The sequence below is a fragment of the Bombus flavifrons genome, chromosome 10 (genome assembly GCF_040668555.2).
Source record: "Bombus flavifrons isolate JBK064 chromosome 10, iyBomFlav1_principal, whole genome shotgun sequence".
Lineage (NCBI taxonomy): Eukaryota > Metazoa > Arthropoda > Insecta > Hymenoptera > Apidae > Bombus > Bombus flavifrons.
Window position 1 is genome coordinate 8,115,599 of NC_138451.1, and position 26,988 is coordinate 8,142,586.

The following is a 26,988-nucleotide window of genomic DNA, read 5'->3' on the forward strand; positions in this document are numbered from 1 at the left end:
TCTTGTAGGTGGCTTGCACCGACTACTTCTCTCCTCTCCAAAGGTCTAAGAACGTGTCTAGTGTCCGCAAGGTTTTTGTTCGAAGAAGCCGAAATCTGTGCTGCACCACGTGTCTCGAAGATCCTCGAGTCAATGAAGCGACGAAACCGAGGGCACGATCCTGAAATTTTTCAGGTAACAGGAGAGCCACCACTGTGGCGCGTTCTTCTAGAACCACAAACATTACCAACTTCCCCTTTCTTTAGAATTCATCCCCCATGGGAACTCTGAATGCCCGATATCGTTGTAAACGACATATTACAGCCTTCGTGATCTGCATTCTTCTTTAGAGGTTAAGGCAAGAAGTAAGACTAACTAAGTTTCTTTTTGCAGTGAGCGTTTGAGCTCGGAGTGATAGACGTAGAATGGTTAATTGAGAAGAAAGTTGTTCCATTTGTATGAGCTTTGTTAGTATGCAAGTGAGAAGCAGGAATTCTTGTTTCTAAAGTTTCTACGTTTAGTGAGAAATATTTGCAATAGAACTGCCAGAATCGGAATGTCCAGTTTGTAATTTCTCCCATAGAAATTTTTGGAAATTTTTGGGGAATCTGAATGATTTGTTTGTAAAATATATGGATGATGGTTGCATTACGTGTGCCAGTGGAAAATAGGAATTCCCAAAGTCTCTAAACTTACAATTAGTACTAGGAAAGAATAGTGCTACGATTATTAAAGCAGGCTAACTGACCAATTTGTAATGTTAACAGAAAAGTTTATAAACTTACGGGGTATATTTTAGAAAAATTGGATAAATTTTTATATGGATAAAGATGGATATTTTTTTCATATAGCTTTCATTTTGATTTCTTTGATACAAGTTCTGTACCGTAGACGACAGTAACTCTAATTCAGGATTAACTCTCCTTGAACTAATTGGATCGTCTGCACGATGGATTTTAACTCGAGAGAAATTCCCATCTCCAATTTTCTTTTTTTTTTTTTTTTTTTTTTTTGTTGAAGAGTGTCTCGAATATCTAACATACTGGAAGCTTTAACAAAATCGAGAATTGTTTCAGGGTAGTAACCTACTCTATGCATCCATAAACGCATAGAGTAGGTTAAAACCCTATGACTCATGCAACATAAAATCCACAATATTCCTTTCACCTACGCTCTGAAACCTTACAAATAATCCGCAACCGATATCCTCCTTCAACCGCAGCACTGCCACGCAAATCCCGGCCTGTTTCAAACAAACCTCAACAAACTGCGCTCATCCTCTCCACATCACCACTTCGCTCCATTACAATATCCACAAATCTAACCAAACAATTCCACAAATCTGCCACTGGCCATCTCCAGCCCAGAATCCACTCGAACTGACCAACTATCAACCATAACAACGAGCCATAAAATCAGCGGATCGTTAAGATCGATTGTAGCGGGATGTTTACGACTGCGGTGCCAAGTGGCGGCGACAATGGACGCTGGTCAGCAGAACTAAGGCGAATTCTGAACGAGCAGAGCCCATTGTTTTGCCCGGGCCAGGACACAAAGGAAGATTATTCGAGCACCAAATCGATCTATCGCCGGGGCAAATTGCATTAACAGAGGAGCCCAGTTCTTTTTTCCTTTTCTTCCTTTCTTTTTTTTTTTTCTTTTTTCTTCCCTTTTTGCGGCTGGTTCCCGGACGCGATTTTTATCGTGGCACGGAGAACACGTGGTCGCGCAGTATGGCCCCGTTAATAAAGTGGAAAGGAGGCGAACCACTTCGGCGTGACTTCGTTGTGCGAGGAACTCGGCACGCGCCAAAGCGAGTCAGCTGGTGATGATCGGGCGAACGGTACCCATACGATGCTCGGACGCCATCGACAGCTTTTTATCTGGAAACAATATCTCGTGGTATTTCGGAAACGTTGTTAGCGACTACCGAGAGGCGAAAGGGATTGTGGCGTAGGCACGGGCGATTCGCAGATCCAACAGGTCGATAGATCCTGCGAGCGCGTGTGCAATTTTTTGATTCAGGATCATATGGATGCGCAGCTGTGGTAGAAGGGAAGTTCAAAATTGCAACTTGCATACGAGTATTAGTAACTTTGTGCTAGCTAGTATTTAACTATATTTAACACGTATTCGTACACAGTGTATTGTAACATGTATGACCCACTTTGGAAGGAAGGCAAGGAGGGACAAAAACAATGGAAAAATCTCGTACAAACATGCGTTCTATGTAATCTTGTTTGAAATTTACCCCTCTTTATTTAAGCCTCTGCAAATCGCATAACGATCATAAATCGCCACAATGAAACTTGCCATAATTTCCGCCGTAACCTCCAATAAAAATCTACGTTCCGCTTACACCACCCTTACGCAACCTTAGCAAAGAAAGCCTCGAGAAGGACCCTCCCCGAGAGCCATGTTCCTGACTACAGTATGCCACAATATTTTCTCAATTGCACGAGGCAGACACGGACAAAACGGTGGGTGCCTTTTTTCATTTCCCGAATGATGCTCCGCGAAAGATAGGGGGATACACACAGTTCAATGCTCCCCGAGTTCTAAAGCTCGCCTCAATCTCTCTCTTCTTCCTCCCGTCATCGTCATCATCGTCTTAAGTGTCTCCTACACCCCGTGTTTATCCCCACCATAACTAGCGGACAGCCACGCGCCACCATGCTCCATTGTCTTCTCACCAACAGTTCTCTCCTTCTCTTTCTTCCCCTTTCTCCCTTCTCCTTCTCTCCTCCTTCTTCTTCTTCTCTGCCTCCACCACCTCCGTCCCTTCTTTCTTTCACTCTCCAGTTCTCTAGCGAGTCTGAAATTTTCAACATCTGTCGAGCCTCCTACCACCCTTTAATACGTTCACTTGGTAACAACGGCATCCCCGCTCCTCGGCTGCTTCCTGTGATCCCGAAATCCCAGGATCCATTCGGATACCATAGAGGGACTGTGTACTCTAGACAATGAGTCTGGTCAAAGTCTCTAGCCCAGATCGTTCAACCGAGAATTCCTATCATTTCGAGGAGCTAGTAACTGGTCTATCGTTGAATTATGCATCGTTGCGAAGGGACAAGTACATAGGAAGGTACATACAGGAGGAATTGATGTGCCGGTTTTGAAGTATCGATGAGCTTCTTCGAGTCGTGGTTGAAGATTGTAAGTAGGTTTGAGAGAGAGAAAAAGAAAGGGGAAGAAAGAGAGTAGAGAAAGGGAGGGAGGGATTATTGGGGTGGCTTTGGAAATAGGTCAGAATGCTAGTCATTCGGATTGTAGAGTACGAAGTGGGCTGGGTAAGTCATTAAGAGGAAAAGGAAAGTTAAGAGGAAAATTGGAAGAGTATTTATCAGAGTATCTATATTTTATTTATAGATTTATACAAGTTCGTGGTATTGTAAGTAATACTTGTGTAAAGATTAAACAAATTACTTTTCTATGTATTCTCGATAACTTTTATATTTCAAATATTTGAAACATAGAGTTATAATTATTTTCCAGTGAATAAATATAAGACCCACCGTTACCACGGAACGCGTATAATACTAAATTATTTTGATTTTAATGAGTTTTGTGATTTTTGCTATTAGACGACAATGTCTTAGAATTCACGTTCATTCATACGTTAATACGATATTTCAATTGAAAAATCATCTTGGTATCGCATAATACTATAATCATACCTACAATACCATAAAATACTATAATCAAACCTTCTTATCTTCCAATCGCTTCGCACAAATAGCGTTCTACCATGCAAACTACCCTTAGCTTTTATCGATCCCAAGATCGCCGATCATCTCTTGTCGTATATTATCTAAACAAACCAACTTCTCTCAGTCTCTTCGAGCAAACACGACCCTCTACTACACCAAAGCACCAAAGATAAATCGATCCGAAAGCTCCGATAATTCTGTGCCCTAACGCGTCGTACATCGTCGAATACAGCGATTCCCTGAAACTGAAACCAGCCGTCTGTAGCATTGGGAAGATGGTTCTCCGCACGAGCGGTTGGCGAAGTAATTTTAATGATTAATAATTACACGCCGTGCGTTCCCTGCGGCCGTTTTACACGGCGGCACGACATATCCTCTTGAAGAGACGTGGTGGGAACGCTGACACGCGTCTGGCCGCGGTATTGTCGCGTGGCTCGTCCGCTTAAAGAGAGTCGCGGCCAGAGGTGGGAACGAGGAGAGAAAACGCGGACAGACCACGGAAAGGACAAGGAACGAGCGAAACGAGCCACGCTCGCAAGCGAGAAGGATGGCTCGAGCAGGAGAGAAGCGGATAAGTCGCCACCTGCCACGAATGGGCAGATGTGCCGGGTCGGACGCGACCGACGTCCTCGAATTGCCTCCTGGTCCCTGACAGGACCCAACGGTGGCCTACACGGAAGAGAAACACCGACGAGCAATTAAATGATAATGCCGCGGAAAGTTACGAGGCGCCGTGCCGCTTCGAAAACACCTATCGACACGTTTCCATGTCGTATCGGCTCCATCTCTGAAGCTTCGTGAAACGTTGAGCGTAGCGGGTGGAGGTTTCAGCTGAAAGTGGAAGTTGTTTGGGTATTCGAGGTGTTGGAATGTTTGGAGAGTTTGGTTTGCAGACACGAGGGTTGGAGTTGAAACGTCTGGGAATTTTGCAAAGTAGGAGAGTCCGATCAACGTGTCGGATATTAATCTGTCAATTTGTCGAGGGTCGGTATTGTGGTGTATATATATATTAATTTCCAACAATCACCATCAACTCTTCGATAAATGGCCGTCTTCTACGTTTAAATACGCTACGTTGATATCATTTTTATTTCTCATATATAATTATGGCAGCCACCTTTCGTCACTTATAGAACAATACTAATAATTTTCAGGCGTTGCTATTTCGCTGCTTCTAGCTTCTTTACGAGCTGAGAACCTTCGTTCCACGAAGGAATATCGAAATTGAACATTGTTGCCGAGTACAGAAATCGATCGGCACCTGCTTCGTTGTAAATATAAGCCCCGTTGGCTTCGAGCTCTTCTCTTTTTCTCTCTCGTTTCTCGTTGCATACCTCGAATGACTCGAGGAGAAACGTTTTTTTCAACCACCTGTTTGTCAAGCTTGTAATAATAAAGTGGCGGCGCGTGGTCTTTCGGTAGACGATGCACTCGCTTATAGCACTCTCCATCTCTGGCGTACTACTGGTTTATTTTAGTAATAACGTAGCACATACGATTGATGTTTCGTGGTTAATAAATTAGCACAAAGGATGTTTTACGAGCTATTAAGATATTCTGGATGATAGTGGACGCATGAAAAATGACGAGTTCTTTGTTTCTTAGCCCTTCGATAGTCTTACGATCGAAAAGAATCAAACGCGAGTATAAAAATAAAAGCAAAGAATGGCGAAACGAATAACATCGAACATTCCAACTATGATAATATCCAATCTGGATATTTCCAATCTTGGCATTTTGATACTTCATGAAAATTCATGGTAAACAATCCTCTTCTATTTACATAACGATCAATTACCAAATATCACCATCAACCAACAAATGAATTTCTTCGATAAATGACTATTTTCTACGTTCCGTAAAAAGCAAACAAAAAGAACATTAAAATATTATATCTAGAGAAAGCAACGATTGTATACTTTCGAAAATATTCTAGCGCAAATTCTAACTTAGAATGGCAAACTGTCGATGTCTCTCTGCCTCCAAACTGTTCTTGCGAATCACTCTCTATAAACCGGCTGCCAACACGAACCCTCGCGCGTTTATTTCCTGAAGAGGGAAAGGAAAACGACGTCGAATCCTTATTATTGCCGAGTGAATATGAAATCCAACGCGATCTGGGCCGATGCACCCTTTCGTAACACAATGCGCGGACGTCCACCGGGCCTTGCACACCCATGAAGTATCCTCCTTCATTCGTTGTTCTTTATTTTCATGACGAACAATGCTAGAAACGATCGAGAACGATTTTGAGAAAGATTTTGCATATGGGTGTATGGAAAGTAGCCGTGTAGATGAAATTTGTCTAAGTTGTCTAAGGAACGAACAATTTCTTTCAAACAGCAGCTGATGTTGGATTTGTAAGATTGAAAAAATTTAACAAATTATGGGCTTGAATTATTAGGATTCGAAGATTTAGTAAATTATGAGTCTGAAACTATATTTATTTATTTTTTCTTTTTTTTACAGAATATCGCTAATTTTTTAATAATAGATACGTATCATATTACAAATTCATCGTCGATTATTATTCTTAAGCAGTTTTTGTTTTTTTTTTATTTAATATTTCACATTCACAATTTGTCCAATTTGGACATCTGGTAGAATTTTTTAGCTGCTTGATTATCATGTGGGTGGCCACCCCCAGTGGGGTACCATCTTCGTGTTTGTTAGGTTATATCCTTTATGATTCTTAAGCAGTGACGACAAATCCTGCGCAAGAAGGATAAAGAAGCATTTGCGATTATATTTCGCTCCTCGAGTGCAAACATCGCGTACGAGGGTGGAAATGGTCGCGACGACAACGATCAAGGGGTTAACTCGAGCCATTAGTACTTGTCCAGAAGGGACAAGTGTTAAGTTTCCCACTGTTTGTTCCAACAACTTCGCTGAGTCGATGAGTTATGACATTTCTAATGTGTCTACGTATTCAACCGAGCTACAACCCTTCCCGTAGGGCGATACTTCCGAAAAAAATGTTGCAAAAAATACACAAAAACTACAGAACCCCAAATATACGGCTGACATCTGGATATATTTCTCAACGAAGATGCCGATCGATAAAAGCAATCGGTAAGTATTAGTAAAATGACCCCGAAGTAATAGCATACAAAATAAGTGACATATTTAACACACGTACATACTATTGATTCAATTTTCACAGTTCGTTTTTCGTGTCACTTCGATTTTTATGCTCATTACTGGCATCTATACATTCTGTTCTAATCACTGTTTTCAACTTAATTGTTATTGCAGTATCGTATAAATAACACGTCATTCTATCAAACATATTAGTTTGTATATTATTAATTGTTACTATTACTATTGTTTTGAGTGGGTAGTATAATTCTCGCACCTTATTTTCTTCATTAGCTTTACATTAAAAAATGAAAAACTTTACATTATTGTCGGTTTAAGACTGAAATATTCCAAAAATAGTCGATTTTGTGATTTCCGCGGAACTTGACTGTAAAAGTGAATTATTTCCTACGATACGTGTGTCGTAATTGTCAAATAACATGAAGCTACATATCATCCCTTAACAAGAAAATATTACTACGATTAACGAAAAACTACATCACCCTTTTTCTTAATACTAATCAATACTAATACACTCATTACCGCTGATAAAAATGATCAAAAAAAGGAAACATTGTATACTCTCGCATAAACGACGAATGAAATTCGCACAACAAAAGGGAGGGAAAGAATCTTCTCTAAAATGAAATGTCGCACAGAAGATCGAGCGGAACGACAAACTGTAGTCCATCGAGCGAGTTCACGGTTATATCTCGCGATGAATGCGGCTGTGGGGAGGTTCCGCGAGTCCCGTTCAGACGAAACGGTCGCGTTTGAACCCTTTGACAACGGGGTAAGCATAATTCCGCTCCATCCACCGCACGAATTTTCCTCCAAGAGCCGGCAGCTCAAGTTCGTCGAAGGGTGGTTTCTATAATTGCGAGGGTTGCCCATCGTGCTCCCTTAACGAGGGATAAAAGTCTTTCTCGCGGCAGCGTTTCGCCTCTTTTCTCCCCGCGAACGTGCGTAGACCCTGTCTTTCACGCGCCAGTCGAACGCTGGAAACTGACGGCTTAATTGCGCCAAAAGGGTGGACTCGCATAATTAATCGCCAGCAGGAATAAAGGACCGCGCCCCGTTTCGAACTTTCGGGGTGCTTTTCCATCGATTCGTTCGAAAGGAGCTGCTGCAAGCGTTCGTTGGATATTTACATTACGATTTACTCTATCGTTTGTTATATATAAAGTACGATCGTTAGAAGAGTTACTAAGAGCTTAGGATTAATTAGATCGATTGTCAAAGTAATTGGGCAAAGTTTATTTATGAAGTGATGAATAAAGAGTAAGATGTGAATAAGTAAATGTTACGTAGAATCTGCGAGGTGTTGCGTATGAGACCAAAAACCTCTCGAAACTAGAAGGCAGAAGATAATAAACGTGCAATGTTCGACACGTTTTATCGCTTAGTTTCTTTTCAGTTTTCAACAACGAAGCATATGTGAAATATCATAATATATAAATATAGAATACGAGTGTTTCAAATAATAACTCGAATAATGTAATATAAATATCGTCAAAATATTAATAAAAGTATTGTTAATATATTCTTAATATACATTCTATGTTTTCATATTAATTATGTACTTGGAAATAGTTTGATTCGTGGTATTTTTAACGTAGATTAATGCGGATTATGGTAATACACAGGCTGAGACTAGGTGTTCCAAAGTAGAGTCCCCTTCTTTCTTAAGACGCTCGCTCTTCTATACTACAATTTTGTTGCATTTCATCTTTCCATCATATCAAGAAATCACTAAGACGTCCACGGTATACTTTTAAGTATCGCTCGTCCACAGAAGATAAAACAAAGGTACTGTAGGGAACATATGCAAACACCTACAATATTCTTCAACCAGTTAACAATTAACAAAGACATATTCAATGAGAAAAATCTCTTCATCGCACGAAATCTCACAAAGAAAGACGAAAATTACTGCTATGCAGAAACAAGATTACAAACAAAATATGTAAATTTCACTTTCTACCTACAGCTTCCACGACGACTGGATATCACGTTTTTGGTTTTTGTATCGCGTAACGAGCTACACTTTTGCGTCTTCGAAACGTTGGAGCAAGAGCGCAGCTCGGCCGCCTCTCGAAAAACCAAAAGCGTGCCAAAACGTGTAAACGAATGAATTGATTTATTCGAAAGGAAGAGATATTTTCGACGTTCTTCGCGGTAACGATCATCTAAGTAGACTATTCTGTTGTTTGCTGCAGTCGAGTGGAAATGGCGCATTCTCGCGTCCATCAAAAACGGAAACCGCGAGATAGCGATCCGCGAAACGGCGACACCGACGCGGTTACGGGGAGGGGGAGGTTCCTAAACCGTCGTTCCCCTCTTAAAATTAATCCGCGAGGGTTGCAAATAGCCTCTTTGACGAGCGGCCAATTCTCTCGCGCGAATCGCGTGGATGCCACTCCCTGCGTACTTTCGCCTATTCTAACGAGGAGAAGACGGAGAAGAGGAAACGAGAAGAAAGAAACGCAGACGGACAAGACCAGACCAGTGGTATAGAAACGAATTTTACACGCCTGAACAATCTTTCTCTTCCCTTGAGCAATTTTTTCCCGCGTCTATTTTCGTACAGCGAGAGTGTTTCTAGATGTGTTTAGGTGTGTTTGAAACGACACAGATAACGTTAAACATTTATAGAAAAATATCAGAAACGTAGTGTAGACAGATTAATCGATTCTTCTGTAAATTTTTTTAGAGATCTATTTTGGTATGGTAAAGCGTGTATAAATAACGTTAATCGTTTACGTTTATGGAAAAACCTAACGAACGTAGTGTGATAGATTATTAATTGATCCCTTATGCGCGTCTATCAGCGGAGGAATAAAACGATAGATGTAGACAAGATTATTACTAACTACTTAGGGGATTTTGTAAACAATTATTTGAAACGTTACATTCCTTGTAAAAAGTTTCAGCGCTGGATATTGTTGCGAGACGTCTTTGTAACAATTGCGTTCCATACATCGCGTCTGACCCCATTCAAAAAGCATTCGCCTCGATCTTATCCTCCCGTTAACTAGAGTTCGATTCGACCGAGAAAAGTTATGTAACAAAAGCGAATTTAAACAAAGTAAAGGTTAGAACAAGTTGGCCAAAGTTTGATCATCGTAAGAGACTATCAACTTGTAATAAAGATACACGAAATTGTAACGCGTATACTGTAGAAATAACTACTTTTTAAGGAAGCATCTAATCTTTCGAATCGTCTCGTGATATCAAGAATCTATAGAAACCCTATTCGATGTTCCTAAGACAAGTAACAAAAGTATCAAATTCATTTGCATTCGTTTCTTCTCATTTCTCAAAATCCGCATTCGATATAAGATTTATGAAACGTGGTAGATACCATTTTTCTCCTATCGTAACAAGAAGGAAGCTCATCAAAATCTACCAAAAAACCAATATTTCTAACATAAGTAGTAAATAATACATCAAACTCATTTTTCCCAGATTACGAAACAGCAAATCCTTACCTTGCTACGTCTCTCTTCCATAATACAAATGGATATCTGATCGATAAAAATGCTAGTCAACGCGTTATTTAGCCAGAAGTCTCTTCCCACTAAAATGTCCCTAAAAATAAAAAGCGATAATAAAAATAATTATTTTCTCCAAGACGATTTCAGCCCAAAGGAGAAGGAAAATTCATCGAGTGCCTGTTTCGGACAAAATCGAGATACAAACGATATGATGAACGAAAACCTGATCCTATACCAGTGTCTGGTGGAGGATAAGACGAGGAAACTGGCTTCGATGCCACGAGAGCGACACCGAACACGGGGCCCCCGATGAGAGTAGTTGCAGTTCGCGCCCCGTGGCACGAGAGGAACCTTTTCCAATTGACGTCATAGACGCACTCTTTTGCCCTTTTTTACCTCCCCCTTTCGTCCTCGCTTGCCCCACCGACGTCGGTGCAACGGGTTAAGAATACAGCGTGGCGGGATTACTTTCGTCCCGTGTGTTGCAACGTTCTGCACTGGGAATAGCCGGTGGCCAGGGCTGAATTAACAGCCCGCTATCGAGACTATATATCCGTGTTTTGTGCTCCTCCTCGAATTCTACGCTCTCAAAATTCCACTGCCTCCCTGGCCAACCCCGGCTTTCCGTGCGCTTTCATCTCTCTTTTGCCATTTTTATTTCCCAACTTTTCGACCGGTTTCCCGTTCGATGCTATTTTTCACTCGACTTGCTCCACGCTGCGAGGATCTACGACCCTTTTTCACGAGGTCTATCGCGTCTTTTTCTCTGCCACATCGTCTAAACTTTTCGTTTATTTCTGTTCCTCGACGAAATTCGCCTGTGTTCCTCTTAATTCGCGATCCTTTTACAGCCGCGTTAATCACTGCAACGCGTTACTGGCGATGATTCGTCGTCAGTCAGATATCACCGATTACGTGTTACAACTTCGTGAGAAACATTGCTTCCTTTCTAAATATCTCGGTAGTTCCAAAGTTCTAAATTTCAGTCTTATAGGCTATCTTTCGTAGAGCAAGGTTTAATATTACAGTATAATCTAGCAGCAGAAAGTTGTGGCAAAGGTGTATGGAAGAAGGTTAGTCCATGTTAGTTCTCGTATTTCGCATACCACCTAACGTTCGAATAAAAATTCTCAGTGTTTCACGCAACCGATTAATCGAATTCCCAGTCTCTTGTATATAACAATTTCTATATTTCTTACTTTTGCGTTGCTTCATTATCGCCTATTTGTATTTGCAAGAATTAAAATTCGCCTATCTAAAATAGGATCGTTTTTAACAATCCTTAGCTTCGCAACTGTGCAAATTTCTGATCGAAAGATTATGAATCATCACGGTATATAGCTAATATCGCGATAAAATAACTGTTGAACGCGGTATCGGAGGATGTTAAAACAGTGGCGTGGAGGAAGACACGCAGCAGACGGAAGTGGCAGACGGCTGCGAGGACGATGGCCCATACGAACACGGAAATACATGGTGATAGCATATGCATAGTTGAAGCACGCGACCAGTACACACGTGTCTCTATGTAAAATACTGGCTCACGTGTGCAGCTATCTCAACACGGTAGATATTTCTGGGTGCGAGATACCACAGTTCCTTATACCGATGTATCCGTCTTTTCACATTATCGTACGCTCTCTGCTCGAGTTCGTGCGTGAACGCGCACTAATTAACACGCATAATGAATATATTATATATTAACACGTGGAACATACATCCTTGACATTAAACGGTAGAATATTTAATGAAAGGTCTTGAACATTTAGACCTGTTGGACATTTTTTTGCTAACGGTAACAAATTTTGTGATAAAACGATTAAACTTCACAAACAGGTGGGTACAATATATCAGGTTGTGCGAAACGTTTCTTTCGTTTTATAAGGAAATAATAGACGCGCAATGTTTCTTGTTTTATATTAGTTTATTGAATTATGCACGAACGTAATAATAGAAATATACGAAATAGATCATACTTAATTCAATAAAATAATATAAAACAGAAATTGTTATACATCTATTATGATCTTACGAAACGAAAGAAACTTTTCGGACAACCTAATAACAGTACGATACATGTGAGTATAATGTGGATAACTTGTGCGAAACGTTTGGAAAATTGGAATAAAGTTTTCTTTTTATATGTATAGGTATTATTCTATTCGATTGTATTTTAATCAGATTTTGTTAAACGGCGGTATTTTCTCGGAGACAAGAAAACGTGTGAAACTTGGTTTCTATCGCAGAGATTTTCGCCTAAAGTTCCTTTGATTTGATATTTGTTGCGAGAGTAATTCTATTCAGGGAGATTTAAGAGGATGTGTTTGACGGTAATTTGACAATTGCAGATGTCGCACACTGATGAGTTAGATTTTGGTATTAGATATGCGTGTGTGAGTCTGGCGTGTCCAATTCTAAGTCTGTTTGATACAATTTGATGCCGACGACCGACGTTCCTGGTAACTGGGTCCTGGTTAAAAATTCAACGTTGATTTCGAACGCATACGAGGCTGCGGAGTTTTTCCACACATTACGGTTTCACGGCAAGTTGCTAGATTTTTGTAGATTACAATTACGTAGGTCAATTTAGAAAATTAAAATTGTTCTTTGCATGTTCATTTCTTCAAAAACACATCTTCCCTGTGCAAACTTCCTTTACTTCCTTTATATGCAATATGTGTTGGAGAAATCATGGCGAGCTTAACGTTGCACGCAGCAAAGTAAAAGCTAACCGACTAGATTAGAACAATTCTTTCAAAATTCAAAGATACATCGATTCTTACGATTATTTTTCAGACATCGAATTGTAACAATCGCAGACTTAATAAGCGCGATTTAAACAAATTTTTTCGCAGCCATGAAAATGTCCACGAAATTTCTCACTCGTTTGCCGAGACAACAGCCAGAAAGTGATTCGATATCTGGTAACACGAAACTAATCAGTGACCCGCGAATTACGCTAACACTTGATGGTTTCGATGTTCTGTCCAGTAGCCGGAAGTGGCGCTAAATTAATCCGGTGTCTGTAAATAAATAAGACTAGCAGCGGCTCGTGAATGGTTCAAGTCGAACCCGCAATCGTACAGCCTGGAACCGTTTTATTTCTGGTTACTCGCGTGTGTGTAGATTCGTCTGTTTCGCTTCTCGTTCAGGCGAAGTGACGTTCGATCGGAATCATCCGTCAATAAACTACATCCGTGCTCGTGCCATCGCGAAATACAGCTCGTTTCGACTGTCTGTTCGAGAAAAAGGTCACGCTTCTCGACTGTGTAGGGCGTGGAATATAAGATCGTTCGTTTTACGAGCAGAACGTCTCGTTTATCGCGGTTTATCCATACGAATTTGGTTGTTGTCGCAGGTTTATATCATTCGGTTGGCATCCACACCTGCTTGTATTTCTACGTTTTTTTCTTCCACGATTGTCGATAAAAATAAATTTAACGGCGAAACGCGTGGTTATCGTGGCTGTTATATCGTAGCGTAGAAATTAAGGTTCTTTAAGCACCACGATGGTGGAAAAATTTGCTTAATTCTTGCTCTTTTACTTTCCTTTTGGAAAAATCGTGGTTATTTTTGAAACATAGTCTTTTCTTACGATTAACAAGGTTCTGGTACGATCGAATCTAATCTGTACATCGTCATATAGTTTCAATTTCGAGAAGCGAACAATACGTGTGCATCGATTGTCACGTTCTGTACGAGACGAAGCCTCTTCAACGTGATAATTCATTGTTAATTCAAAATTAGCCGCAAATTTTCGCAAAATCGGCTAATTTATCCCTTCAAAGTGTTCCAAAAAAGAGAAAAATTGAAATTTCGAAAAACCCTCCCAGCGTTACCTGGGGAAAACTGTTACCTAACGAATGAACTTTGATTTTTTGATTTCAGATAATCCAGCACCAAGTTATCAGGGGCACCGCAATTCTACCTTTTTTCCGAGACACGTCCGAATAATTGCTGCCATTGCCGTATTTTCTAATATTTCTCCGTGAAAATTTTATACAATATTCTTCGAATGTCATACTTTAATGTACTATTGGTTTTAATAAAGAGATTTTAACTGTGTCGTCACAAATAATTCACAAAAACATGCCTTATTTTGTACGAATTAACCTTACCCCCCCCCCTTAACGCGATGCAATTTTGCAAACGATTAATTGTCATCCTTCAAAATTTCACAGAATCTAAATCCCCCGAAAATATTTCAGCTGGTTTGTTCGCGTGTTTTCCATGACTCGGTTAAAGAGTCTCCAGATTTCTATCGATTCCACGCATTACTAAATTCCTATTTGCGTTACACGTAAAATAAAACAAACTTCACGATTTCCAAGTACGTAAATTGATCGACCGTCTCCTGAAACCTTAAATTTCTCAGGCATTTCACCCAACAAATCACACGTGTTTCCTGCGATCCACCGACAGTTTCCAAATTTCCATCGATTTTACAAAGTGCCACGAACCTCTACCTGACAATGTCTCTCGAGTCACAAACGGCTGACAAAGGTCGTCACTCTTGCGCAACAAAATCTGTTTCTCTATTTTTTCCCTGGCAACCTGGCTTTAAACCGCGCGCAACTGTTTCGCAGATTTTCTTTTTGCCCGGTTGCACAGAAGGACGGTAAATAGACGAGCTTTAAAGGCGATTCATTGTGCGACGCTTCGGCCTGAGATCAGCTGGGCCAAGACGCGTGGGAGGATCCCTCTCGCAGCTTAGATTTATAGATCGTCTTTCTCTACCCAAGAGATGTTGGCGAAACGAAAACATCGCCGTGAATCTGGGAAACTCGACGATCGGGGGACAACGCTCGAGATTGTGCAAGCCACGCGAATCTCGTAACGAAAACGTCATCGGCCACCAGACGATTCCGATTAGCCGGAAACGACGAGCTCTCCGAGACGTTTTATGGCGTTGATACGGTTGATGGAGTTTTCACGAAATTGAAGGAGCACGGATTTTTATGTGTTCTTATACCTTTACGAACATTACTAATTAACGAATGGAGTTCAGGTAGAAATTTGTTTCATCTGTTCATGTGTGTTATAATAAATATTTTGGATATTTTAGGTGTTATGTGGATCGTGCGCATTTTTTCACCTTCAATTTTCCATGAACATTTAAAAATCCGCAGTCTAGAAAACAGAATTTTATTGACGTTTGATTGATGATGAAGAGAGGTCTGAAGAAATTGTATTCGAAAGGATGCGTAGGCCGAGAATTGTTATGCATTTATGGAAAATTTGCAGAATTTACAAAATTTCTCAGAATGCTCAAAATACGATCCAAAGCATGATGATTTTTGCTTCTATATAATCTTGATAGGTAAACCAATTTTCTACCGAGTCCCTAGCTTACTCGTTGTATATCGAAAATAAGAAACGGAAACTATGAAATACGAACGAGTCTACTCATAACTGGACTGCAGGATTTGATATATTTATGGACAATTTAAAGGTACAAAAATACACACAGTGAACGTAATATGTACATAGGAATTAGATTACTCATTATAATATTCAACGCGTAAAACAATTTCATTTCTTCACTCGTATGTATTTAAAAAAATAAAAAGTTGCATAAATATCCGCGGTATTATTTAAGATAAAATATGGAGATCGCAGAAAGAATGCAAGTCTATTTGCATTGATTTTCTACCTTGAACGCTACTTGTTGGTTGGACGACAGTATATGCATAATTTAATTTTCTAAATGGATAAACTAAGTTACCTCTGACACGAAAACGTATGCAGTTCTCATCGATCACGAATCTCGAACGAACTTCTTACTTTGTTTCCTCGACTTTACGGTCCACTCAGTAACTGTAAAACTTCTTTTCGCAGTTAATAACCAAGTTTTCTGAAACTCCCGTGTGCATTTAATTTCCCTCGCCAAGTTTTCGAACTCTTGCGTAACTGCGCGCTCCAAGAAATATGAAAAATTTGCTATTACGTGATTCCTTCGTTAACGATTTGCGCGATTGCATAAATAACAAAAAGAAAGTTTGCACATTTGCATGAAATCTGACGAACCTCGGACGATCGACATATTCTAAATACAATTCAAAACACTATACCGTAAGAATGGAAAACATAAAATTCCGCGATTAATATTCCCTTCTAAAAGAAACATAGTAAGCACGTAATTTAGCCAGTGAAATTTCTATTCATCTTTCTCGAACGTATTTCTAGCAACAAGTTACGTGCGATATTAAAAACTCTATAAAAACAGAAAAGCAAGTTCTATTTCAAATTGACCAGACGTCTATCCATTTACGTATTTCCATTAATTAATCTCCAACATAAAATATCCAACACGTTATTTCTATTACATAATTGTCTTACCTCTATGATACAATAGGAAAATGGTTTATTATAGAAACACGAGTGCGATGAAATGAAAATAACGAGCTTGACAAAACTCCTGAAAATTCTCATCTACGCGCCGCGCATCCATCGAATCGAAGTAACAAAATTCTCGGAAACGGTAATGTTAACCGAATCCAGCAATGTTGGAATTCAAAATTCTCATCCGACGTCAAAGTTTTCCTAAAAATAGGAAATGTCCTAGAACCCAAGACATCTGAACGAGAAGTGTAACCGCAGAAGGTTAAAAAGAGTCTTCCATTACTTGTTGCTTATCTATAAATAATCCAGTGGCGGCAAAATTACTCGGTGCGCAACACATTCGCCCCGCCGTCGGTTTTCCCGCACAAGTCGGAATTAAATTTCCAGATTCATTAGCCCCTGTGGCGTGTCTCGTGACGCACGAGACGGTTCTCTTTTCTCCCTGTCTTTCCTCGGCTCGCCCCGTTGCTCCCTTTCTCTCCTCTTGCCACTTCAAAATGGCCACACGCAACCGGCATAGCGTCTTCTGGTATAAATACATATGAGAACTGGGTCGCTGCCCTGAACCCCAGTCGCTGCATCGTCTACGAGTTTTCCTCCGTCGTTCCCCGGAAGTTTTACCTTTGACCTCGTACACGTCGCTACGTTTCCGCTCGTAATTAATCAATCGCCATTCGCGAACGTAATATCGATTACGTTAACGAGACGACCGACACTCTTTTTAAATTGCTGCCAATTTCCTCGTTTCCTTCATTCGTCCATTTTCCTGCTTTCGTTCTGAAACTTTCGAATTAGTTAAAAGTTTTCAAACGATATACGAGTCCGCTATGATACTCGCATTTTCATATCTCAATCTCGTCCTGATTTTAGAAAAAGGAAGAGAATTTCCGATGTTTCCAGAGGATGTTTATTTATTTATTTTTTTTTTATTTAGTTGTTTACATTCACAATTTGTCCGATTTGGACATTTGGTAGAATTGAGGATGTTTGTTTAGCGTAAAATCGAAACCAGCGATCACGTAGATACCATCGAAAAGAATTTTCCTATATTTTAATCCGAACTGAACATATCCTTTAACGTTGCAACGATACAATTTCAAATCGAAAATGACGATAAGAACGCGACAGGGTTAAGAAGTATTAGAGGATTAAGAAATTTGAATCGTCTGTTTTTTCGAAAAATTCGCGCACAGCTTGAGAACTGCTTCTGCGTTCCCAGAAATTTCTAACGAAACTTCGAACAAGTTGAGACTGAGCAAGAGGAGGATGGGCACTTGTATTTTCTTTAAAACAGATACAAGAATCTCGTACAAAAGTTTCAGTTTTCCCGGACAGCTACACGCGTACAGATGCAAAAAGTGGATGATGCGAGGAAAGAGAAACGTCACTTTCGAAAAATCGCTAGATTTTCCTACGGACCCACTGTGCTTCGAAAGATGCAACGAGAAAGAACAATCACTCGTGCCTCGTGCCGAAAATTAAACGAAACTAAAAAGTGGAACCACGATCCGAAAGGAAACTACGATCGCCCGTACCTTGCGTAAAAATGTTCTCGGGGATTCAGAAAACAAATTCTGAGAATTTAAAGTTTCTGAGAATAAATCCACCAAGAAGAAACCTACGAAGCCACGAACAAAGAATCGTACGGAATAGACAAACTTTTCTCAGAAATTCATCCTATCCAATTGCATAAAAACTGCAAAGAATCCAGAAAAGATTGAAAAGATTGAACATCGTTTGGGCTATTCCGATAGTTAAATCGACCGGTTCTATCAGTTTTGGTCGCGTGACGTCTATTAGATTAATATAACAGCGGCGCGTTGGCTACCACAGAAGGATTTCTTGGACCTGGAGAGTCGCGGTTTTACAGCTCCGAATCCCGAGAGCCGTGTGTCTGCCATATGACAATAACATCTGTGGCCCACGCCAAGCTATACCTTGGGGTACCTGTGTTTCAAGCCACTACCTCGCATACCATCTTGCAAGCCCGAACCATCGTACGAAATGAAATCGAAAGGTGTTGCCGGTTTGCTGGTACTGATGGACGCGCGGCAAGAAACGCAGCTGGCAAAATATTTGTACGGAAGGGAAACGTCTCGTCCGCCGATCCTCGATTAATTAACAGAGCCGGTGATCTGTTTGTACGGATGATTCGCGTGAAAACAGAGAATTCTGTGCGGTGTTGGACGAAATTGCCAACTTCTTTAGAGAGCCGATGCTATTTTAATAAATTGTGAGAGTGTTAATTAAGTATATAATATAGTGTCAGTACTCTTTCTCTGTAAAAGTATTTATACGGAATATTTTTAGGGTAAGTGCAAAATATTGTATAAAAATTGAGAGACATAAAGAAGGAGAAATTTTTTAGATAAATCACCGATCATGACTAATAATCATTTATATGTACATCTGCGTTCTACATAAAGAATATACATTTTAATGATATGTGATTATTTAATTGCGGCTATTTATGCAATTTTATCGTAGGTAGAGGTTCGTTTCAGCTGTTGGATATTTTAAAGAGTGCCATTCTTTGGATATTTTATATTATGTGATGGAACATCAAATTTCTCACGAATGCGTAAATATCCGCAGTCTATAGGGTGTGCATCTAATTGTTCATTTTATATGTAGATTTAGAGTATGGGTAGATATATCGTTGTGGATATGTTCGTACTTCATATTTTACTTTTAAATATGAGATATTATTTGGTTAATGAATTCGCCGATTCCCATATGCTTTTATTTGTAATATGTCCAGCTGCTGTGTGCATTATAGCAAGAAAAAGTTTTTTATTTGATCGTAACGTGTTCTCGTTGTTTGCCTGTTTCATTATTAAGATAATTGGACAACGATACGAAGCTTTGTTGATTTTTCAACGCATAATGCTTCACCGAATGCGAGGAAAATATCTGGATAACTCATTTTCCACGAATACTCGCCACAAATAATGAAAGCTTAATCGTTTAGTTATCAAATTAAAGAAAACACAACTAAGAATTATATTAGTCGCAACTTAAAGAATTTAATTAAAAAGTTATGACAAATGTAATTAATATACTAAAATAGATTATATATCAGCAACATATTAACAAAGAATTAATTCAAAGTACATATAACAAGATTAAATGAAAAAATTAAAAGTAATTGCTTTATCTATTTTATTAATTTAATTAAATAATTTTTTTCGAAACCAATTACTATATTCTTCGTATTACTTATACCGTTGTTAATATTTTTAAATAAAGAATTTAAATTTTCCAATAGTACAAAATAATATACTTTCATCATTACCGACGAGGTAAATTGCGAATGTACATACTTCGAAGCAGATGTCGCCTACGTACGGTCTATTCGGATGATCGGTCGATAAAAAAGGGAAACATATTAGCTAATCTCGAATTTAAGAATTAATTGTGTATTTTGTTAAATTATCAAAGGATCTGATCAATTATAATAATATCTAAACTATCTATTTTCTTCCACACATTTCTTCTCGTATATCACTTCGGCTATTAAACTATGCCAATAGTAATTAAACACCCAATCAAGTATTTATATATATTTATATTATTACGCAACTGAGTTTCTACACTGAGCTGATATAATTACCACTATGTATAGTAACATTTCATTAAAAAAAGTACGACACCTAAAAACTACAAAAGTCATTCATGTTCAACGGTTACAACAAACTCTGTTGGCTGTTGGTGTTGGTCTTCAAACGACTCCATATCTATGGAAAATTACATAAAGAATTCCGATAATTCATCGGCAATTCGACCGATTTTAACAATGGAAAAAAACAAATGCATTGTTGATATCCTGAATGTACGTGCAGTCATAAAATTCATAAACCGATATGATTGGCGAAAAAGTATCGAACTGACCGATCAGCTGAATTTAAAAAAGAACGCTATGGCGATAACGATCGTTTTGCGCACATTCAACCACTGCGGCAGTTAAATCGACAATCGATGACGAGCAAACGGTATCATCGAAACGAGGAAAAGAAATATCGGAAAATGAAAGCATGACGATGGAAAACATCGAGATGTCACGTAACGCGGTGTCACGATAAAGCCGAGAGACGATTCCGCGATCACCGTTACATCGATGTGACCATTGACATAACCTCAAACGCCAGCGTGTGATCATCGGAATTAATCGAGAAAAAGCTGGCGTTGTCTCGGCGAGAACTCGACCTGGCCGAGAAGGTTCTCGCTGCAAACGACGCAATGCCACGGAAAAAGTCAACGAAACTTGCGCAGGAGCTGGCAGCAAAATCAAGAGCCCTCGCAGTTGACACATGTCAAGCGTTCAGTGCGATTCGAAAAAACGTCTGGAGGGCCGACAACACACGATTACAAACACGGATGTGAAATCGAGGGACTCACCGCTGTGCCCGGTGTTGCTCGACGACTGGCCCATTATTCTCACGCCGACGGTGATGCCAAGCACGAGACAAAGCACTCGGTGATCGCGGCGGGCTCACGTGAAAAACCGGATGCATGAGTGCGCGAAAGACCGACACATTTTTCGAAAAATACTATCACATCGTGTACCCGCAGTGTCGCTACGACAGAGACGGACGGCCGCTTCGGAGCAACGAGGTGATTGGCCCGCGATCATCTGCGCATGCGCGACCCGCGCTATTTTGAATCCATCCCCTGTTATCTCGCCGCGTTCTTCCGTGCACGGCCTCTCTCACCGAGTATTTCCCAACGAGACCGTCTGCCGAATAACACTCCTACTAACCAGCACACCGTATTTAATTAATAAGGTAATACGAAGAATGTTATTAATGTCGAATAATCGTGTAGCCTTTGTAAATTTCTAAGTTATTGATCATAGACACGAAGACCATATTTTTGTTGACTTTTTAGCTACGAAGAAATATTTTAACGTGACACGACATCTAAAGATAAGTGATAAAACCACAGTGTTTTACAAGAATGGATTATCGTTTTATTCAACAACTATTTGACTTAATTGGTATTAGACTATGTATATATATAAATCGTGTCATTAATATCTTTTAAATATCCAATAGCATCTAAAAGCATGTATCTCATTCCAAAATCAAATGAAAAGATGTTTCAATATGAAATTTGTCGATAGCAAATTGAATTTCAAAATTGTTCATAGAAAATGTGATTTATCATGATTTTCACTTGTGGCCTTCGTATCTCTCTTTAGAAACCTCTGTATTTATATAGTATGTATCAGGGGAAATACCACTGTGCTATAGAGAATACTATAAATAAATGTGGATGACAAATTGTATACTAAATACTGTTCGTATAATTTGTAGTTGATAACGAAATATATATATGTTTAAAGTTGCGTTAAAACAACGTGGGGGAACTTTTTTTACCATAAATATAATATATCTAATTAGTAATTGTTGCATTTAAGATGACTTGGAAAGTGTATTAGAATAACAAAATTTCCCCTGAGACACCTTGTTATATAGTCACCTAACATCAGTGTGCATGAATTAGTGAATAGTCCGGCGATACTACGAACAAGATACCCTTTTCTATTATTTACATATTACACCTTTACGAAATGAACTATATTTTCTTTTCATACACCATTATAATTTCGCAGAACATAATAAACCTTGATCTTAAAATAGAATTTCTTTCTTGATTAAACATATATATTTATTATATAGTCTACGTTTATTATAATTATTCTATTATCCAGTGTACTATCTCTTACTTTCATCGATACACATTTCGATGCTATTCAATTCTGATTCAATTCTAAAATTCAAAATCCATTCTATATCATAATCCTCTAATTAATATAATTTCCCACGCTACATATTACGCGTAAGTATACATTTCCGATTACTATTTGTACACCTGAACGAACCAGTAACCATCCTCATACCGTATGATCACCAACAGCAACACCCATCACCCATTACCCACTACTAAACGCCAAAATCCCACAACGACTCACTTTCCACTACACTGCACGTGTGAACCAATACAGGACCAGTAAACGAAACATCCGCGCGACTGTGCGCACCTGTAAGTCGCAACTGCGCCCACAATTCGCGTGCGGCAATCTCCCGTTTCGTCGTTTAGTCGGAAAACAGTATCACGCAATTACAAACTGTTCCAGCCTATGAAGTTCCCTACTGCGTACCAGCTAGGTCAGTTCAGTCGCCAAAGCGACTCGACGAAAGAAGAACGAACGCTTTAAAACTGGTGTTCGCGACGTTTTCTTTTTTTTTTTGTACGAGCGTTACAACGAAGAAAGTCATCACGAGAGATCATCGATCGGGATACGAATCCCTACGAGAAAGGTTGGAAATCGACGACGAGGAAATCATCACCTTGGTAACCAACGGCAAAACATAAGTGCGGGTCGTTGGAAACGTGATACGTGGATTCGAGGAACGTAGCAAGGCGAATATCTCTTCTCTATATGGATTTTTCGGTCCGATTCGATTCACGTCTAGGAAGACGTTGATCTCTCGTAGTCGACATCGGTTTTTTTTCTTCTGTCTGACATGACAGTTCTGGAGGAACTCGACTCGTGGCCTCGGGCATTCAGCAGCTGACGGCAACCAGGCGATCGTACATCCGGGGAGAAGCGTTCAACGCTTGGACAAAGATGGATACTGGCCTCTCCTGGATCCTCGCTTTTGCCTTGATCGCGCTCCTCGTATCGGAAGGTCAGTCCTTTTTATCAACAGAGTAGAATAATCTTTAGATGTCTCAAATAACATTAGCGCGATGTTTGTAGATATCTAGGTAGCATTGGTACATTCCTTGACTTACGTATCTTACAGCTTTTGACATTAGAAGTAGCAAATCCTTTACGATAACAGGTTTTAGATATCTCAGAGAATATTAATGTGGCGTTCATAGATAGTTAAGTAGCATCGGTAGATTCCTTGGTTTTGTCGCTTTTAACACTAGAAATATCAAGAAATAACAAGTTTTACAGTTCTTGTTTTTGCAATTCTTAAAACCACACTGATACTCTTAGTAACATTTATCTGGTATTCGTTACAGGCGTTGTTTATCAATTCTAGTAGTAACTCCTTGTCTTGTAACATCGAGTCACATCGAGTGACAAGGATTACCAGGCCGATTCAATAAAGACATGTTGTACCTATCGTGTATTGAGTGAAAATTGTAGCTTCAATTCCTCAGTAACGATTAATAGCTAGTAAAATTATATATGTAATATTCCGCATTGTAATTATATGTGTAATTCTGCGCATTGTCTAGCGCGTTGTTATAGCAGTGAATACACGTAAGACACTTAATTAGTTTCTAAACAAATTGTAAGTATAGGATTAGAAATTTATTTGTTGGAAAGGAACGAACTGTTTTATATTAATTTATATAGAGTTGTGTATTAGGTTTAAGATAATAGAGTGATAAGAAACTAAAAGGTTGCATGAAAAGTTATATCTCAAAGTTCGTTATATCTCAAGATGAATAATCAAGGGCCAAAAATCAAGGGAATAGGTCGCAAATGTGAATAATTTTCACATTATTACGGTTCTCCTACTTTTAAAACATGTATGGGAAATTAAAAAAGACGAAGGTCAAAGGTAAAAAACCAATGCGCCTGAATGTAAAGAGAAATAACCAAAATCTCAAAACATGGGAGTTCCTGAAGAAGGAAAACCCAACAAACACTTCATGATTTTTCAGAAATTCTAAAATGACGATTAATGAGACAAATTTATTGTACAAACATTTATGAATTATTATACGAGACTCTCACAAGTCCATCGTTTGTAAATTCCTCAATTTCATTATGCAGGTAATTACATGATTACCGTTTTACTTCTCAACGAACAAATGACTTGCGTCTATAATTTTATTCATCGCAAACAGATGATATAAATAATTCCAAGACAAATTTTAATAACCAATCGTGAAATTTAAAAATAAATTGCCCAATTGAACAGCTCAACTACTAGATATATGTATACTTCAGCGAATCACCTAATATTTTTAGAATTAATAATAATTTTCTATTTTATTTCAACTTTGACGCATTAGGCTGGGCCATCGATTGTTTCAAGTGCGTGTCGATCGACGGCGACAACAAGCCCTGTGACGATCCGTTTCACAACAACGGGAGTCTGGCCTTCCTGGAGTCGCCATGCTTAGGAGGTCGCAAAGGGCGCGATGGTCTTTTCCCCGCGACTGCGTGCATCAAAATAGCGGGAATATATGGTAAAACTTTCCTCTTTTTGTAATCACGAGTGGCCCTTAACCCCTTTCAGCGCTGTCTGTTCAACGAATACACTGTGCCTGCGGGTACAGTACTGTCTGTTCACGGAGGTTTCACCAGCGGAAAAGTTAATATATCGCACGAAACAATCACCAAATTTATTCTGAATAATCTCGTGAAATTTCCCTATGTATGTTTCCAGATTAAAACGTTTGAAAAATGTTAAAAAAGAACCGTACCTCTGTGGAGATAATTGTAAAAAATATATCGTTCGAGAAAATTAGTAGATTCATTTTAAATAATTGCAGAAAAATACTACAGATTATGCTTGCAGATTGTGGCCTTTCGAAAATAATAGAAAACAATTAGCTTCGTGTAGGTAATCTTTAAATCTTGATTCGAATAGAAATTAAATTTACGTTAGAGTAATTTTGAAATAATTAAAAAATATAATTTTGGTGGTTGTGTCACCACCGTTATAATTATTCGCTGGCTTCATTGGAAACTATTGTAATGTTACATTGAAACACAGACATCGATATTTTTTCGCATTTCATACAAATAATTTTCATTAAAAAGACGAGGTGAAAATAATTCGTATCTAAAATTGAGTCTGCATAAAGTTTCGAATTTTCTCCAACATCGAAGCGAAAAAACATACCACGCGAACCTCAACTGCGACAAAACTTTCGACTTTTATATTTCCTCGAGTTTTCGGCGGGGCAACAGCAGGCGAACAGATGAAAACTATGTTTGTAATTAACGTGTGATCAATTAGACGAATCCGGGGTCTCTTTGACGGTGAGAAGCTGCGCGCTGGACAGCGGAACTCTGACGACCGACTCCGAAATCATAAGAATGTCACATTGCGGAGGGTTCTATTTCGACGACAAGTAAGTGAGATCGTGGAGAAACATAATTTGACTTCGTTTTTTTTTCACTCCGCGCTAATTGCAAGAGTTACCATGTCTGAAATTGACCCCTATTATAATTACTACGACCTCTGACACGATTGCGGATGAGAAAAAAAAAAAAAATAAAAACTAGGTGATTACGACTGTATACGTTAATTTTAATCAATACGTACTTTGCTTCACGGAACGCGTTCGATAAAACAAATTGCATTTATACGTTGCAATTATTTATACTGACATAGTTTTTTCTCGATATTCCAAAGAAATTCCAATCAAATTTTTCTTTTTAATGTTGCCATGGTAACTCTCGATATTTCTTCTTTCTCTGGCAGTGAATTTTAGTCGCTTCTAAATCAGTTTGTCAAAATGCACGAAAATAAAAATGCGATCACATTTGCATCAGCAATGTTACTTAGATGATTAATGCGACACGTGTTGATCAATAGCAATTAAAATATTAGGATGTTTAAGACAAAGTATTTAAGTTGGCTATAGCTGTTTAATTATATCTGCAGCAATAAGGAGACAGTTCTAATATTTGAATTATATTTGAATATTGAATTATATTATTATTCTATATTAGTAGAATATTAAAAAGTGATTTGATTTTCGGTTGGCTCTTGTCGATTTATTTAAATTACTAGGAAGTAGAGCTGTCTCCTTTAATTGCTATAATATATAAACTACATATTATTAGTGGAAGTCGATAATAAAACCATACATGTGATAAAATAATATGCAAAATACTGATCGTAGATTATAATTTCCTAGATACGTTCGTGGATGCGTGCAGTCTTGCAACGATGCGGATGCTTGCAATGGATCCACACGGCGAGCAGTTGCGCTCGTGCTTTTAACTTTATCGATTTTCCTTGGACTAATTTGACGAGGATGATCAACGTAAAATTCGCGTTAATTAAAATATAGATAATTATTGTATATATCAAACGAAAAACGATCACCTCTATATATATAACGGACCAGTTCGAATGTATATCAGTAACCTGACCAATTTAGCTGTGGACCAAAGACATAAGAAAACGAAAATGATAACTCGTAAGTGATACAACGAAAGCTTTTTGGCTATCGTTCGTAAATTATTGCATTTATCCAATATATCAAACGAAAGTTATTATAATCAAAAAAAAAAAAAAATTAAAGGTCCAAATAACTACATATGTATGCGTTTCTTATGACGCTATAATTACGAAGGAAAAGTATACAGAATCACTATTTGATACTATTTGATA

At 38.8% G+C, this 26,988-nt stretch overlaps 2 protein-coding genes across 3 annotated transcripts in view; one reads left to right on the top strand and one right to left on the bottom strand.

Moving 5' to 3' along the window:
- The window catches only part of neur (E3 ubiquitin-protein ligase neur), a 122,722-nt gene that overhangs the window by 93,383 nt on the left and 2,351 nt on the right, over positions 1 to 26,988 (bottom strand). Inside the window, exon 1 of one of the 2 annotated variants that reach the window (XM_069122419.1) lies at positions 21,005 to 21,146. The exons of the other annotated variant lie outside the window; for it this stretch is intronic. Coding sequence (XP_068978520.1) covers positions 21,005 to 21,038 — 34 coding nt within the window. The 5' untranslated portion in view covers positions 21,039 to 21,146. Of the gene's footprint in view, positions 1 to 21,004; positions 21,147 to 26,988 lie in introns of those variants that run through there. 2 annotated transcript variants of the gene reach the window in all.
- On the top strand, positions 21,241 to 26,898 carry LOC138184454 (uncharacterized). The gene is made up of 5 exons (XM_069122440.1): positions 21,241 to 21,390; positions 22,746 to 23,301; positions 24,650 to 24,826; positions 25,603 to 25,717; positions 26,510 to 26,898. Exons 2-5 carry the CDS (start codon positions 23,241 to 23,243, stop codon positions 26,622 to 26,624), a joined length of 468 nt encoding a protein of 155 aa, XP_068978541.1. The 5' UTR covers positions 21,241 to 21,390; positions 22,746 to 23,240; the 3' UTR covers positions 26,625 to 26,898.